Consider the following 19,042-nt stretch of genomic DNA (forward strand, 5'->3'; position numbering starts at 1 on the left):
TGTGCGTTTTAGAGAGACAAAGATAAAAAGAGATTGAGAGAGAGAAGGAAATAGTGTGTCCGGGCGTCGCGACGCTACCGAGCAGTGCTGCCACGGGGACGTCGTGCGGTCGGCGGTCGCGTCGCCGGCGAGACACGAACGCAACGTTCGGAGCCGCTCGGTTGTGTTCGGGTATCGTCGCACAGCGCTTATGGCAAGGGAACGTCAGTCACTCTTCGGCGCTCGCGCGGAAGGGTTTGTACGGTTTGCCGCCGCTCGGGTTTTCACGTCGGTCCCTAGCGGAGTAGTGTGTGTCGAGAGCGCAAAGAATACATATATCTCTCTGATGCAGCGCGTTTCTTCTTCCTCCAAAGCCGTCCCCGGCGTCCTCGGTTGCCGTCTCTTTTGATCTCTCGCGCGGTCGATCGAGCTCGGTTTTCGCGTCGAGGAAGGAAAGTGATATACGTATATACACACACATATATACATATATATATATATATTTACATCTCTCTCGACATATACATATATATATATATATATATATATATATATACACACACGAAATAGAAAGAAATAAAAAAGAAATATATATATTATATCCACATCTACATCTACATCTACGATCCATCAATAAACATATATATATATATATATATGTAAATATATACGCGCGAACGCACGCGGAATTCGGAAAAGCCGGCTTTTCAAAGAGGTAGTGGGGGTAGACGCGATCCGCGCGTGTCTCCCAGTGTATGACGTTTACGAGAACGTCGTGAGAGAGAGAGAGAGAGAGAGAGAGAAAGAGAGAGAGAGAGAGAGAGAGAAGGTGGAGGAGATATTTAAAAGGATTAAAAGAAAAACAAGAAGAAGGGAAGCTATCTCTCTCCATTTAATTTTTTTTTTTTGATGTGAAAACAATAACAAAGTAATTGACTTCGTCGTCATCGTCATCGTCATCGTCCTCGTCGTCGTCGTCGTCGTCGTCGTCGTCGTCGTCGTCGTCGTCACGAGGACCGAACGAGAGAGATTCTTCATCGTTGTCTGACAAGGGACGAAGAAGAACGAGCACGGCTACTACAACGCTCTCCTATCCGTCGCCGGCATTTTGACGTTTGTTTCTACAGTGTCCTTCTCCTTTTCTCTCTCTCCCTTTTTCTCTTTCTCTCTCCCTCTTTATCGATCTTTCTCATTATTATTATTATTATTATTATTCATTCCGTCAAACTGTTTTGGTTGAACGTTACGAGAAGAAAGTACAACACTCTCTCTTTTTCTCTCTCTTTCTCTCCCTCTCTCACTCTCTCTCATTCTCTCTTTCTACTCTTTGCTCTCAGCTCACTGATTGATACGAGCCAGGGGCACACTTCTCGTCGCTCGTATGATGGATACTGGCGCGAGTGACTCGTGTACGCGACGCCACTCGAAGCAGACAGAGCGTCGTCGTCGCGTCGTCGCACAGTGAAGTTTGCCCGCGCGTTCTATCTCTTTCCTACATCCCTCTTTATCTATCTATATCTATCCTTTTCTTTCTTTCTATCTGTCTGTTTGTCTATCTGTCTTTATCCTTCTATTCCTATCTTTGTCATCCTTTTCTGAAAGAGTGCGACGCGTAAGGAAGTGTGTCAGCATCGAATAAATCGTACTCTTGCCGCTCGTGGGAGTATCGATCGAAAAGGCAAAGAAGAGGAGGAGGTGGAAGCAGAAGAAGAAGAAGAAGAGGAAACGGAGGAGAAGTAGAAGAAGACGAAAAAGGAAGGAAAAGAGGAAGAGGAGAAAAGAAGAAGAAGAAGGGGAAGAAACAAGCAAGCAAGCAGGAAGAAGTTACCGGGTGTTGTTTCTTCTTCGATGTTACGCGCACGTGTGCGTGCCGAAACGTGCCGTTCCTAATAACGTGTAGTAGTAGTTGTTGGTTCGTCTAAAAAAGAAATATATACATATATATATCTCTATATATAAATACATATATATATACATATATATATATATATCTATATAAACGTGCGCGTGATAAAAAAGATCCGCGATTACTCGTGCGACGATCAGTGATCGAGCATCAAGTTTTGGTTATTGTGCGTCGTATATAGTCGTCGTCATCGTCATCGTCGTTATTTTCATCGTTGCCATCGTCGTTATTTCTCGCAGCTATTAGCTCTAGTCTACAAAGTCCTCCTTCCTTTCTACTTTTCTTATTGTCATTATCTATCTATTTCTCTCTCTCTCTCTCTCTCTCTCTCTCTCATTTTCTTTCTCTCTCCCTTCTTTTTTCTATTTCCATCGTTATCTCCATGTTCACCGTTGTGATCGTCTACGAAACTTAAGCAAACTTGTTCTTCGAAGAACGACGAATAAGAAGGAAAGAGAAATAAAGTCAACACAACGACGTCACGTAACCATGGATATCCTGCCGAGCGGGAACATATTTAGGGAGTTGCAGGACATACACGATACCGGATACTTTTCGGCCCAGCCGTCGCTCGAGGATCACTGGCAACAGGTAAGTCGAGCTCTGACTTTTTTCCTTCTGCTTCTTCTTTTTCTTCTTCTTTTGTTCTTTTTATTTTTTCCTCCTCTTTAGTAAACTGTCCGCCTTTTCTATCTTCTTTTTATCTTTCATTTCATCGTGTTTTTTCTCCCTTTTTATACTTTCTTTTTTTTTCCTTTTTCTCTTTTTTTTTTTTTATCTTTCATCCACACCCCCAATGGCGCTTCCGAGAGATAACGGTCGATATTTATCAGCCATTATTTTACAATTTAAGAAAAAAAATACACACACACACACACACACACACATATATATATATATATATATATATATAGTTTCATGACGAGATACAAGAAAGAATGGATCAGTTTTATTTCTATTTTTTCTTTCTTTCTTTCTTCTCCTTTCCTTCTTTACATATCGTGTAAAATAATTGCGTATCTTTCTATACTACTCTCATTTATGAAATAGAACCGGAGAGAGATTAATTATCATGAATACGGAAAATACGAAGAATTTATCTCCTTTCTCTCTCTCTCTCTCTCTCTCTCTCTCACTTTGAATCGATTCCCGATACGAGGACTAGGACTATGACGGAACGACCTTGGCTCGAGTGTAATAGGTCGGTGAGTACGTTCAGTGACGCGCCGGGTCGGTACCATAGACGCCGCGCGTCCCGTTTGTTTACGAGTGTGCAATGACCTTACGCCGATCCGGGCCGACAAGAGCGAGTGAGCTGCCTCGTACGCAAGAGAGAAAGAGAAAGAGAGAGAGAAAGAGAGAGAGAAAGAGGGAGAGAGAGAGAGAGAGACGTTCGCCCTGCATTCGCCGCATCTCAGACGAGAATATTGTGCTTTTCGTTTCTCTCTCTCTCTCTCTCTCTCTCTCTCTCTCTCTCTCTCTCTCTTTTTCTATCTGTCTGTCTAATGACAGATATTTTTGTCTTTTTCTTTTACGAGAGATAACTCTATATTCCTAATTTCTAATCTCCTCGATCGAAGATTTAAATCGTAATAGCCTTCGATTTTCAAATATGATTACGTATGTTTCTATAGGTTGTTATTATTATTATTGTAGTTATCATTATTTTTTTTCCCTTATGTTTTCTCCCTTTTTCTTTTTTTCTTTCTTTTTTTTTCTACCCTTCCATAACTAATCGTGTTATTTTTAAAAAATTCATCTATCTAGTCGGCTAGCTCTCGACCCTATAGCAATATTCAACGTCGAGATTATTATAGTTCCTTCGGTTGCAATTAACCCGAAATCGTTCGGAGAAAGCGAACTGTCGGTCGACGACGCAATAAATCGATGACATTATAATATACATACCTAAATACGTATGCATACGTATACACATACACACACACACACACAATATGTGTGTATATATGCTTTGCGTTCTTTCGCTTATTGCGTCGTCGTTCGATTTAATTGAAATTAAAGGAAAAGGAAAAAATATTAGAATCTATTGTACAAAATATTATTATTTACATATATTATATGTAATATAAATTATTTATTACAACAATATATATCGATGTATGTAAATTATATAATTATGGTTTCTCAATACATTGTAATTACTATGAACTATTTTTCATTTCGATATAGTAGTACTAGGTAACCGGCTTTAATTATCCTCTCACAATTTCCTGACGCGTTTAACAATACGATATAGGTAATACACACACATACACACACATTATATATATGTGTGTGTGTGTGTGTGTGTGTGTGTACATTGTTTCGATATAACCTCGTAGACCCGAGTCACAGAGCAGAGTTAGGTCGACCTTTTGCGGTGAGAGTGCACGATGGCGTAGAGCTGAATTATTTGTTTTAGCGGGTAAATTAATTCGCGAATAAAACGCGTATACTCGCTTGTTTCGCCGACGATATCAAATATCTCATGCGTCGTCGTAAACGCGAGACGTGTCGACGAATTATTAAATATTTGTGGAAAATGAAGGATCGAACGAACGATCGATCGATCTAATCGATCTGATCGATATGATCGTATATTGCCTGTTACGTACTTTGATCGCTCGTTATACAACTTTGAAGGCTTATTACGTTTTTCTCTCTCTCTCTCTCTCTCTCTCTCTCTCTCTTTCTCTTTCTCTCTTTCTTTCCCTCTCTCTCTTTCTCACTCTTTCATTCTCTCTCTCTCTCTCGTTTATCGTATGCACGCGTCTATGTTGCCGACATGCCGATTTGTATAATAAATCTAATGTCATCGATTGATCGATCGATCAAAAGAAATGATGTATTACTAATTGCAAATAAATTTATAAATACAATGAGAAACTTATATAGAATTTTTGAATATCTCTTATCTCCAATGATATTCATTTTTTTCGCCGTATGATCAAAAATTGACTACCGTTTTTCTGGATTGTCCAAGTTTATTTTTCTTTTTTGTGCTTTCTTCTTTTTTCATTTTTTCTCTTTTCAATCGTTTAAATGTTATTATTAGTTCTTTTTCTCTTTTCTACTCCCTTTCAATATCTTTCTGTGGTAATTTTAATCGTACGATTTTTCCTTTTTTTTTTTTTTATATTCAAATATTAGCACGTAAAATTGTTCCGTTATATTACATGTAAGTAGTATTAAACAGTTTGCGTATATGTCTGCGTACATCTAAATTGAGAATTTCGATCGCAATTAGCTTGGTACTCGTCGACATGTTCGATTTCGGTATTTGGTCGAGTGTATATATATATATATATATATATTCAGGTAATAATCTCTGATACGTTTGTAAGGACTTGGTTCGGAACAGACGGATAATTAGTTTTCAGTTATAAACGTGCGTAGAAATACAGAATGGTTAATTATACGTGATGAATAATGGTTTCCGACATTTTTCGAGATTTATTTAACGACGGTGTTTAAACGTCGTTGTACTTATCAGCCATTCGTTATCTCATGTACAGTTAGTCATTTTACGGGATATTTCCATACAAACGGAAATAACGCCAACGTTCTCGTTCTGTCCTGTAGATATATATCGATGGTAAAAATGGTTCGGAAGTGCATAGCTTTTTGTTTTTGTTTGGGTTTTTTCTTTCTTTTTTTTTTTGTTTTTATTTTTTCTTCCTTTTCTCTCTCTCTCTCTCTCTCTCTCTCTCGTTCGTCTCGCGTTTCGTTTTCGTGTTTTATTCAAAAATCGCACATAGTAGTCTCTGGTTCACCCTCGAGATTTGCCCGTGCCATCGCGAGCAAGCGATGCGATGCGATTGTTATTTATCGTGTAAAAAAAGAAGAAAAGAACAAAAAAAAAACAGAATTATGAAAAAGGAAGACGAGAAAGAGAGGAAGAGAGAGAGGTAATGGTAACGCAAGTATCGTCTCGAACAAAAGGAGGATGAATAATTTTTACTGGGTCAGAGATACGCGTGCAGATCGAGAGGAAAACAAAAACGAAAACAAAAAAAAAAGCAAGGGAAGGAAAAGAAGAAGAAGTAGAGCACAATCGATACGAACGCGTCCCAAATGTATATATATATATATATATATATATATATATAGTACGTTTTTCTGAAAAGAAATTTTTAAAAAGCTCGAAGATGACAAAAGAAATAATAGACGACATAAAATCTATTATATTTAGATATTTTCTTCCGCGAGGCCATAAGTTTCGCAGGAAATATTTCGATGCCGCCAAAAACGTTCGTGAACGATCGAAGCGTATGTATCTCCAGGGAAAACATCGTGAAACCAACGGAATAATATCGGATGGTGTGTTTTGTACATTGAAATTTAATATTTATATTGTTTGCTACGATCGAACTTTATATATCGTATATTTGATAGGACTTCATACTGTCACGGATCCTTCTCTCTAGTGGAACTAGTGGAAACACTATTGAAATGAAAGTTATTCAACCAACTTGCGGTAGATATATTCTGCCCCGAAAATAACTTTTTCCTCGATTCGATTTTCGTTTACCGAACGTTGTCGAACGTAGATGTATATCGTTAGTATCGATGATGAAAAAAAGAGAAAAAAAGAAAAAAACAATTGCAAAATTTTTCACCATCTATATGTCAAATTCGATGACGTCGTTTTGTCGCTCAATTGCTCTAAATTTTATATATTTGTCCTTTGCAATGGGACGTTACATACAATGCGACGCGTTTGTTAACGTGACGCTTCGTTTATTAAATATAATAAATCTGTAGAAAACAATTTTATATAAAAAAAGAAGAAGAAAAAAAAGAAGGAAGAAACAAACAAAGAACAGAAACAAAAAATTACTTTCAAGATATAAGAGCAATTTTATACGGGCGAGAACGGATGAGATATCAAAAGCAGAAAAAAAATCGAATCGATTTGAATGGAATCTAATCAGAATTGTTCGGTAGGAAAGAAAGAAAAAAAAAAAAAAAGGAAAGAAAAAAAGAAAAACGAATGAAGAAAGAAAGGTTATTGTTAATGTTACGTACATGCGTGAAATTTAATAAATCGAACATATACATAAGAAACGTCTAATTCAAAGAAATTAAATATTATAATGTTAATTATCTCATGTATTATTTATATAGAAAAAGAAAAAGAAGTAATGTAACTTATCTAAATCGCGATACATTAAATACGTTAATCCGATTCTATTCGCTCTCTCTCTTTTTTCCTTTTCCTTTTCTTTTTTTCTTTTTTAATCCGTCGCATTTCATTAGGACGGAAGATAAAGGGTTTCGTTAATGGCGGCGAAAGGACGACATCGAATGATTTTCCAGGACTCGGATGAGAAAGGCGCGCGTCGATGCAGCAGACGAGTGCGCATCGAGCGGAAGGAAGAGGCAATTTTCTCGTCGCGTTTAAACGGCGCGTACCGAGCGACCGAGTGACTCGACCGAGTGCCGCGTTTTCCCTCTATCTCGTCTGCCCCGTACTCTTTACCTAAACCACTACTACCACTACTACTAAAACTACCCTTCTCTCTCTTTCTCTCTTCTCCTTCTCCCCTCTCTCTCTCTCTCTCTCTCTCTCCTCTCACTCTATCTCTCTTTTTCTCGTCCTACTCCGCGTGTGCATTAGAATAAGAATATCCAAACGCACAAAGGCGTTTTTGGTGAATGAGCCTGACGTAACTCTTTTGTTTCGAACACGGCTCGCTGGTACTCTTCTTCGTATTTCCTCTCTCTCTCTCTCTCCTCCTGCGACTCATCCACCCTCTCCTCCCTTATCCTCTGTCCTGGTCCACGGTGCGCGCAATGGGACGAGAAACAATGGTTTGCCGGTACAATGGGCCGCAATGTGAGTGATGCGAAAGATGCCATTGTAGCCGCGGCTGCGGAACGTGGCATTGTTAACCTTCGATGGCACAACCTCCTTTTCTGACTGCATGATTCTCCTTCTTCGACCACGACAGTCACCACCACCGTCACCGCTACCTACCTCCACCGCCATTGCCATTGCTACCGTCAACTATATTCCCCCCTTTCTCTTCTTCTCTTTCTTCTTTCTGGTCAGATCAACAATTTCAACGAAATCTTATGTAGTTACTTACTTACTAAGTTGGAACGTTCCTCGTTCGGAATGAAAATTTTGCGTTACTATTCATGTGAGTGTAAGTTTCTTTTCGTCGTTGTTTTTTTTTCTTTCTTTTTTTTTCCTTTTTTTTTTTTACTTTTTTTTTTTTTACTATTTTCTTTTTCTTTCTTTCTTTCCATGCGTGCGGCGTCGGCGTGCGACCATTTGGAAACGAGCACGCCGCGACGGTTATTTCTGAGTTTCTGCTAGCGGCATGCTCACCATCGTGGAATTCAGTTTTATGTCCCGCACTCTCTTCTCTCTCTCTCTCTCTCTCTCTCTCTCTCTTTCTGTCGTATGTTGCGCACCAGCCAGAACGATCCTTGCAGCTCTTTAGCTCTCGTCTCTCTCTCTCTCTCTCTCTCTTTCTTTTTTTCTTTCTTTCTTTCTTTCTTTCTTTCTCTTTAGATTCACGTACACTCTGCGTTCCCTCGTTCATCATAGCTGGGTCACTCGTAAGATGGATCTATTAACCCTACCGCTATTACGCTGGACCAAGGGAGAAATATTATCCGTTGGATCTCGCGACTGCTTGCGGCTGCTTGCTCGTTCGTTCGTTCGTTCGCTCGCTTTGCTTGCTTGTTTGCTTGCTTTCTTGCTTGCTTGCTTACTTGCTTGTTCGGTTACTTGGTTCCATGGTTGTTTGGTTGTATGGTTATTCGGTTGCTCACTGGTTTGCTTTTATCTATCTATCTATCGTAGTTCTAGGTTAGCTTAGAAATTTTATTACTATCGGAATGAGAACATTTGGAAACTGGAGGGACTAAACTGGTTTTATATCGATACTTTGTGCGATAGTTCGTGTAAAATGGTTAGTAGCGATTGAGATCATCGTGGTTAGAACAGAAAGAATTATTCATAACGGAATCGTCTTATCGTTGAAAATGATAGATAGAGAGAGAGACAGAGAGAGAGAGAGAGAGAGAAGGAGGACGATATTAAGGTTGATCGTCGTTGAGGGAAAGCGGCTTAGAAAAGAAGGAAAAAGGTAAAGTGATCGGGGAGACCGGTCGTCGTTTGCGGTAGACACACCGTGAGTTTAAAACGTTCCGCTTGATTCACGTCTTATCGAAGTTTTAAGTCCGGCATGGTTAGTTTCTTCTCATGGAAATAACACAGTTATTGCTTTAGAGTGGATCACGCACTCGAGATAAATACGAGTGCGTGATCCGATCGTTCGATTTAGACATTTTTTTTATTTTCTCTTTATTTTTCTTTTTTTTTCCTATTTTATATTTGTTTTCGCTTTTTTGTTTTGTTTTGTTTTCTTTTTTTTTCTTTTTTTACATTGCTACATGTACAGTTACTTTTGTATTTTTCTTGCTTCTGTTTAATACTCCGTTCATTTTCCTACGATTGGAATATACTGTCTATCACTTTGTACTATATACACACGTATATATATATATATATATATATATATATATATATATTATTTTTAATTTTGATATAAATTATGTACATGGTTCTCTTTGTATACTACGTAAGCACTACTATATAAATATCACTATTACTATGATCGGAGTGTAGTACGTATTAGTTTGTACTGCGTTGTTTATGATTTTTTATCTTTTCTTTTCTTTTTCTTTTTTTTTTTTTATTCTTTCGTATCGCAGCTTTTAAATATCTATAAAAAATCAATTATTTCTTTATTTCTCTTTACGCACTTCGTATGTATTATCATTATGTATTCTTGTATTTTTCTTATCTGTTGTTTAAATAGTCAATATCGCTACTACTATGTACTTTGATTCGACTATTACTTCGTCTTTTTATTATTATTATCTATTTTTATACTTTCTTTTGCTTTCTACTATTATGCAAATTTTGATCTATTTACCTTACTCGTAGGTAAAAAAAATATTCGCAGAACGAAATTACGTATTTTTTCTTTTTTCTTTCTTTCTTTATTTATTTATTTATTTATTTTTTTTTTTGTTTGTTTTCATGTCTCTCTCATTTTCTCTCACACGGATATGTGTCTCACTTGCTTATCGTCGTTCGTTCAGCTCGAAAAGGGTTGAACAACAAGCATATCGGGTGGCCGATTTGAACGAAAGTATCAAAGGAAACAACTTGACGTCGAACAAACGGTCGCTCCTAGCGGTAATAGTTGACCGTTTCGTCGGGAATGGGTGGAGGGAGTTGTGGGGGGAAGGGTAAAATCGGGGGTTGGACATTTGCGGAGATAGTCACGCTCGAATTAACGCGCTTTTCGAGATCTGCCGTTCGCAATGAGCGTGCGCGCCGACAACAACAACGTGGCTGGTCCGATACAAAACATTGTTCGTTTGTCCGATGGCGCGAGCGAAATTATCGACGGTGTGGCGATGGGAGGAGGGGAAGAGGTAGAGGGAGAGAAGGAAGAGAGGGGAAGGTATCGACGAAAGAGGAGGGAGGGTATGCTGGTGCTGGTAGGAAACGAAAAAGGGAAACAAAGGACCGATAAACACAAATTGGTCCTCTTTCCTCTATTTCTCTGTTTTTTCTCTCTCCCTCTCTCTCCCTCTCTCTTTCTCGCTTCTCGTTCGCTGCATTTGATCGCCCTGACAAATTTCGTGCTCGTTTTGTCGAGTTCACCGTGTAGAAGTGGTTAGATTATTCGAGAAATAAAGGTAGCGACAAAAAAAGGAGAATATATCTCTCTTATCATGAAATTATCAGTGCTTCTCTCTCTCTCTCTCTCTCTCTCTCTCTCTCTATCTATCTATCCATCTATCTATCTATTTATCTATCTATCTAACTATCTATCTATCTTTTTCCTTCATTCCTTTTTTCTCGTGTCTATAGAGATGTTGAAGATGTATTCGCATATTGCCTCTCGTCAAATGCGTTTCCTTTCTCGTTCGTGACGATCGACCTGATCGGTCGGTCGATCGATGGTTTTTTCCTTTCTAGGTGTCTGGTGCAATACATTTAAACGTTCTTCTTCATGGTCGGTAAAGTGCAACGTCGTGGTAATTAAATCAAGTGACGACGTAATATCAAAGTTCGTCCTTAGGTACTCGAGAGGAGGATATTAAGCCTTTGCATCTTTTGAAGGGTCACCTTTGCCGCGTAGCTCTGGCTCTTTGATAAACATTGTTTCAATAAGGCTTCGCTTTTGATGCTCGGCAACTCAGGAGAAGCTCCGAGAATGATTTGAAATATTACTGGACTCTCTCTCTCTCTCTCTCTCTGCGTTTGCGATTTCAAGATGAGAACCTATCTACCTACATGCGAAATACGCGCTCGAAACTTTAGATTTGCGGATAAGAACGAATAACTGTTATCTCTTTGGTGCTACTCTCCAAATCCGTTGAGCTCCTTTCGCTTTTGCTTTACGTTCTCGACTAAGCAAGGATCGCGAACCTTTTAAGACGATTGCCTGTTACTACTCGCAACTCAAAGTAGATACAGGAAATGAAACGTTAACGAACGAGGCGTTCATATCTCGTTCGTTCATGTCTTCGAATTGTATATCAATATACATATATACATACATGTATATATATGTATATGTATGTATGGTATGTATGGTATGGTATGTATCTATCTATGTATGTATATATGTATATATAGTTAAATGTATGTGCGATAAACTCGACTTAACTCGACTGTGTCTATGCTTTGTTTGTGTGTGTGCGTGTGCGCGCATATATACAAAGTTACGATTTTGTGTATATGCATGTATGTGTGTGTGTGTGTGTGTGTGTGTGTGTGTGTTTGTATGTATGTATAGTTAAATGTATGTGCGATAAACTTTATCATAGCCGACGTGTGATATCATCGTAAACCAATCTTGAAGAATTCTTAAAACGTTCACGCACGCATCGATATAAAAACGTAAGACATAAAACCTTAAGAATTTCATCCTTACGAAATTTTTCATCGTTACGACTTAGGTATTATGGTCTTACGTCGATAGATAGATGAAGGTATTCAGGACGTATCTCTCCTCTAGATACGATTAATATACGAAGTTGTACGAGTCCGATGAAGTTGATCCCAAACTGATAAGAAGAATAGTTGTAATCAACCCTTTAGCTTTTGAATTACGTAGAAGAGAGTTCTATCTTATAAATTCTTTACTTTAGAAATATGATATTCGTTGTTAAAGAAAGAAAGAAAGAAATAAAAAAATAAAATAAAATTATTCTTTTATATTTATATTCGTTATATCGTTAGAAAAATATAAGAAATTTCTTACGTTTCTAGACCAAAAATGTAAATTATATTCTTCGAACTTGAATATTGCACGCTGTGATATCGATTAATCGCGATAATTTCAATTTGCTCGATGTTCTCGACATTACGTTGACCGATATAATGAAACATTACGTTTCGTTAATTCACGAGTGTGCCCATTTACTTTTGATATTAATTTTTCAACAAAATTGTAGAATCGACATAAAAGTTTTTTTTTCTTCTTCTTTGGAAAAATTATTCCATTTAAAAGATTTCATATCCATAGATACATATTAAATTTATAGAGATGATTTCTTTGAGATATACTGAAATAACAATCCTTCAAGTTTCTTCCGTATTTGTACGAATGGCAAATGAGTGATGATGGTGATAGTGGTGGTTGTGGTGAAGAAGTAGAAGAAGGGGGGTGGAGATGGGGAGTGGTTCCTATTTGTTTTGTATGACACAACGTCCGTTCGTTAACGCTTCCCGTTTCGTATCTATCGAACGGAGGCCGAATTGACTTTCTTCGCAAATAAAATCTCCATATCCTACCGAGGAATATATTTGCATGCTTTTCGGATATTTTTTGGTACGGCTAGCGAACGCTTCGTTTGTACGTTGCTCTGTTTACACGAAGCTTCATCGTCGCTTGTCCTCTGCGTTTGTGCATCCAGCACGGCACAGCACGGCACGGCACGGTTCAGCGTTTGCTCTCAATATCGAAATAAAATGGAGAAAAAGGATATTGCGGATCCTTGTCCTGGATAAAAAGAAATTCATAGTTTTTCTCCATAGCATCGAATTCTATTAGAAGAACGACGCTATCTGGTTAGCCGTAAAGCGTAAATTACTTGCCGAGATTTACGAAAGTTTATTCATTAGCGCGTTCAATGCTGCATGTATGTACTACCTACGTAAATACGTCAGTCCATCATAGTTTAACTATACAACTTACGCGTTTAACTATACAACTTACAAATCCATTAACCGATAGTTATTAACATTCCTACTTTACTATACAAATTTATTTATGTCGAACAACTTTAGATTAGGACGATTGGAACGAAGATTTGATAGTTTTATTTATGTTTTTTTTCCTTTTTCTTTTTTCTTTCTTTTTTTTTTTTTTTTTTTAATTCTTCATGATACACGTATGTACTTTCGTACGTTCGTATTTACAGATTGATTATGAATTAAGGGCCAATCGAATGTTTTCTTCAATTAGAAGCTATGAAAAAAGAAATATATTAAGAAATGTTTCAGGATGTCGATTGTGCGTACAAGAAAACAAACTTCAAAATTTCTTCTTGTAAATTAATTTTAACGTTATTTTTTTTTATATAAAAATAATTATTAATAAGATAGTAAATGAACTTATTTTTAACTTGTTTTGTACGTTTTTTCATTTTTTCATTACGTCTTAAGATCGCTTACAATTAAAAATGTAGTTATATAATTATACGTGCTAATATCTCGTTAATTATTAACTTTAGCCTTACACCTTTGTTTAATAATTTTTTAATAAAGTTTTAATAATCTTTTATTAAGATTAGTTAGGTTCCTTTTTAAATTTCATATTCTTAAAATATATCAAGAAACTTCTTTTAATGTATATATATATATATATATATATATTTTTTTTTTTTTTATCGCTTCTAATAAACATTTTCTTATTTTATAATCAATCTGTATAAGTAACAGATTCTTATCTCAATCTTGATATATTTTGTCTCTTTTCTCATAAGAAAATATGTTGGAAAGAAAACAATTTTAGGATCGTTAAACGTAGTCATGGAATACATACAATGTTGAGGTCAATGAACTTTTCATTCTCTCTTTCTCTCTTTTAGATCATCTTATTATTTTTCATTTCAATTAATTTCAGACCTCGACCATTTCACATATTTATTTATGCAGTTTTAATTATAACTATTTTTTACTTGTCAATTCATTATGCAATTTAATTATATCACTATTTTATTTATCGATGCAAAAATATACATATGTATATCTCGTTGGGATCAGCATAACAAGTAATGATTATTTCCGACATTATAGACCGACCTCTATGCTATCGAGAATGGAAACGTAAAGGTTAAAATTTCCATCGTGTTTACTTTTATTTTAAATATTTGTCTTTTACGTACGAACTTATCCTCCATACTAATTACACTTATAGATACGAGTAATGTGATGTAACATTCGATTAAAATGTTTCAAGGAAAAACATAGAAGCGTTATTTACGAACAGAATTACTCTTTACGTTTCATTTTTGATAATGTAAGTTAATACGTATGCCTCTGTATATCATACGTCATTCGTACATGAAAAGAATACATATTCAAATATTGTTGTAACAATTTTATTTAACATTCGTATAAACGATCTCCGAAGAGGACATCTAATTGTACATAAACTGATACTTAATTAGTTCCACGAAGAACGTATGTATGTGCGATAAAAATGTAAATGGGGCACGTTCAGGAACGTAATGTAATAAATGCATCCGTCAAATGAAACGAAAGTATTTTTTCCTCTTGGAATCTTTATGATAAACCTTCGTACAATATCAATATTGTCTTCCATCATTTTTTATTTATTGTAAAATCAAAGCTCTCTAACATTAGAGCGAGAGAGAGAGAGAGAGAGAGAGAGAGAAAGATACCTGAAAAACATTTTAACTAATGTTAACGATAAAATTAAGTGTTAAACTTAGTAGAGTATAATCACAAATGTCAGTCTGAATCGATCGTTTTAAATTCAAGGCCGTATCGTCGAGATAAACTCGTAAATTCAATTGGCAAAACAAAAAGGACCTTAATTAGAATCGGCACGTTTATGACTAATGAGATTGTATCCATGCTTGCCTTTTAAATTTACTGATAATTGTTGTACATCTACTATTCTCTATATTCGTATATATACGTATCGAAAAATACCTAGTGTATATTTCATTAAACTTTATATAATTCGACGCGAAAATTAATTTAATGAATTGAAATTGAAGATACCGAGTAAACAACAACCAAAGTAATTGTAGTCTTTTGTAATTTATGAAAAGAAGAAAAAAGAATTAAAGAAAAAATTGAAAGAAGAAAAGGAAAAATTTTTTATATCTCGCTACGCGTTTGTATTATTATTATTATTATTATTATTATTATTATTATTATTATTATTATTATTATTATTATTATTATTATATAGAATTATATAAATTGATATAAATTATCGACCTTTCGATAACAAGAAGACAATTAATCTTTGTTTCATATTGAAGTTGATAAAAGTGTCGTCCGATGTATGTATGTGTAAGTTGAAAAACGAGAAAGAAAAAAAAATATTTAAGAAAAGATTTCGCAATTTCTGAATCATTAATATCGTTTTAAATATTTCTTTTGAATCATATCTCTCTCTCTCTCTCTCTCTCTCTCTCTCTCTCTCACACACACACACGATATCGCTACAATATGATTCATCGATTTCTCCGATAAATATGATTCATGACAAGGACAGGAGAGTCAATCTGCATTTAATGACTCGTAAAATCGTATAAGACTTTTCTAGCATACCACGCATAACATAATGTTTACATCTATCTCTTGTAACAGTCTAGACGTATGATGACAGGCTCCTCATTATTCCTTATTTTCAAATCGTGCAAATGTAAATAAGTATATACGTATGTGTTTATATATTTTTGTACTTATTTATTTATTTATTTTTTCTTTCTTTTTTTTCTATTAACACTTGGACAACGTCGAAATTAAATTAATAAGTAATAAGTTAGAATGAGAATTTCCATTATTTCGATTAATAATTAATGATAACATTACTCATTAAATTCATGAAATAATGTAATTAAAAAATTATATTAAATTACATAAAAAAAAAAAGTAATGATAATGATAATATCCTTTGTCAAACGATACAATTACAAAGGATACAATTTATTTGAGATACTAGTATATATTTTGTTTAATATCTGTGATGCATTATTTATGCAAAGGATTTTTTTATTTCTCTTTTTTTCTTTTTTTTTACAAGCGTTTCGTTCCATCACGATATTTTTCTTGCGAGTCTCGTGAATTGATGTGGAAAATCCCGACCGAGCTGAACCAACCAAAAGAAATAGATAATACCTAGCACATAGGTAAGCTCGATCGTTTTGTTGTCTCTGGTTGGTATTAGAGAAGAACGCTTCTGCATCGAGCCACGTCACGTCGTTCTCCATTGCCGGAAGCTAAACGATAAGTCGTTTCACGTAGAGGCTGCTCAGCCACGCCGTTAACAACTGGCAGACACGCGTTAATGGGTTTCAGCTCTGTAAATACATTAAACTCGTACCTAACGTAGCACCGTTAATCGCCGTTTGCAACGCGTTCGACGTACCTTCTCTTAGTCGAGAAACTTTAAGGCCTTTATTAATCGTTTAAAGCAACAAATACGATATCTAATCACGATATATAACTTCGAATTCGGTATCGATATAATTTCTTTTTAATATATTATAAGATCAATCTTAAGAAATATTTTCAATTTTAAGAGATACACAATGTTGTTCGTGTAATACGTACGTATTGTCTTCCTAATTAATTACGTCGTTAGATAATTACGTTGTTGAATCGTTTCAAATAATTTACAAAAAATTTTCCATTGTACGGGTTTATTTAATCAGTCGGCGAACGAAGTAGAATAGGAAGAAGAAAAAGAAACGGGAGAGAGAAAGTAATAAGAAAAAATGGGAGAGGAAAAAAACAACAAACAAGAGGAGAAAAAAGCAAAAAAGATAAAAGAGAAAAAAAGAAAGAGGAAAGGAAGAAAAAAAAGGTAAAAAAGAAACGCTTCTAACTCAAGTTGGACGTTCAAATTTGCATAACTCTTCTCGTCGGTACGACGTTCCAACGCGTTTTTCTCAGGTCTTTGCTTTTTAATGAAAGATAATTTAAGTCGTAAGGCGTAAGAAGAGCGAGGACGGTGCTCCTACGTTTTCCCGTAAGTTGGTCGTCGAAGACGAGTCAAACGAGAACGTGGAATTCGTTTCGAAGCGCATCTGGAAACGATGATACTGGTATTTATTACTTTTTTCTCTTCCTTTCTCCCCTTCACCCTTTCTTTTCTTTTTCTTCCTTTCTTTTTTTTTTTTTTTTCTTTCTTTTTTTTTTTTTTTTTTTTTTGTACAACGATCTAGAAAAGCAACGAACGAGGACAAAAAAACGTCGTGAGAAACGGTTGAGTCAGAGTCACAGTTTTGATGTATTGCTATCGAATTAACACCTTCAAGTGAGTAACTAAGTGAATTAGTAAGTACTTACGCATCCTTTCATTTGGTAAAGATATTAACGTCTATAGAAATGATGAAGTATATAGATACGTATATACCATTTATTTAAATACACAATTCACGTCTATAAGGAAGAGGAAGAAAAAGAGGAGACGAAGGGAGAAGAAAAATAATTTATAAAACGAATCAGAACATTTGTTTCACGATAATAATTTAATATCCCGTTACAAGTATTCCCGTGGTAATATTAAAATTATATACAATTTCATTCTATTTTTACAATCATTTTAAACGATCGATCGCGTGGATAATAATCGATTAGCATAAACATTTCTATTTTTGAATTGTAATGATGGAAGAGGGAGGAGAAGAGGACGATCAAATGGTTAAACATTAAACGTTTCTACGAATCCAAGGACAACAACGTCGTTCTCGTCTTTTCAGTCTCAAAGATATTTCTTACTATTATTATTATTTCTCTCTTTCCTCTCTTCTCTCTCTCTCTCTCTCTCTCTCTCTCTTTATTTCTATCTCTATCTCTATCTCTTTCCGTTGAAAGCAACGTGCGTAAAGTGTTTCCTCTCGAACATGAGAACCACTGGAACTCTCGAGTAAGTAGTACTGGCCGCTTGTGTTGCAACGGAGCATCATTGATGTTAATGAGCTAGATTGGAAAGCTGTCCTGCGTTTGAAAGTTATTGAGCTTCGAGCGATCGGTGCCTTTCGTAAAGTACATATGTATGTATGTATTTGAGTATATATATGTATATATATATATATATATATATATATATATATATATATGTATGTATGTGCGTCGTACCTACGTACGAATAACGAAACGTCAACGCCAAAGACATCAAGCGAGATAGAGATAGAAATGGAAGACGAATGAGTGAGATAGAAAGAGTGGGTGAGAGAAAGAGAGAGAGAACATAATTTCATGAATGAAATCTGAATAAATCTGCGTACCGTGTTATTACCAGGCGTTGCAGACGATAAATCTCGCTAATAAACAATGACCGAGAGTCGAGCAGCATCGCTTTCAGAACGCAAAACAGAAGAACGTGAGATTTTAAAGATTTTTCAAAGACGATTAAATTAATATTTTTAGTTCCTTAATAATTAAGGAGACAATTCTTTTTTATTTATCTTTTTTTATTTTGTTTTTTTAGCCCCTTTTTTCTTATTTGTTCCTTCTTTCTTTTCCTTTTCCTTTTTTTTTTTTTTGGAGCGAAAATTTATTTAATTTAATCAATTTAATTTTGTACGCGATTCTTAAGAAATAATAATAATAATAACAACAATAACGAGTAGAGGGTGTCATTTGAAAAGAGAGGAACAAAATATCGCATTTGTTAATATGAAGAGATGAAACATTAGCATAGACTTGTCTCGTTTTTATAATTTTCTTGATTTTATTCAATCAATTGATCATTCGATTTCTACGATGTAATAAAAGTAAATAGACGATTTCTTGAATGTAAAAATAAATATAAAAAGGAACAAAGGATTCTCTCTCTCTCTCTCTCTCTCTCCCACTCTCTTTCTTTTCAATGCAAAGAGAAAAAAAATCAATTCTTTTCGAAG

General features: G+C 35.5%; 1 protein-coding gene and 1 long non-coding RNA gene across 3 annotated transcripts in view; both read left to right on the forward strand.

The window, feature by feature from the left end:
- The first annotated feature begins 211 nt into the window (after positions 1–211).
- Positions 212–19,042, forward strand: part of LOC124956703 (Krueppel-like factor 6) — a 308,239-nt gene continuing 289,408 nt past the window's right edge. The window contains exons 1-2 of one of the 2 annotated variants that reach the window (XM_047512868.1): positions 213–1,092; positions 1,317–2,476. In XM_047512868.1, the coding sequence (XP_047368824.1) occupies positions 2,375–2,476 (102 nt within the window). In that variant the 5' untranslated portion in view covers positions 213–1,092; positions 1,317–2,374. Of the gene's footprint in view, positions 2,477–19,042 lie in introns of both variants that reach the window. The other variant, XM_047512869.1, reaches the window with a different exon arrangement.
- Positions 5,069–6,965, forward strand: LOC124956706. The gene is made up of 2 exons (XR_007103344.1): positions 5,069–6,205; positions 6,281–6,965. It is a non-coding gene; the product is annotated as an uncharacterized LOC124956706 (long non-coding RNA).

This window comes from Vespa velutina, chromosome 23 (genome assembly GCF_912470025.1).
Source record: "Vespa velutina chromosome 23, iVesVel2.1, whole genome shotgun sequence".
NCBI lineage: Eukaryota > Metazoa > Arthropoda > Insecta > Hymenoptera > Vespidae > Vespa > Vespa velutina.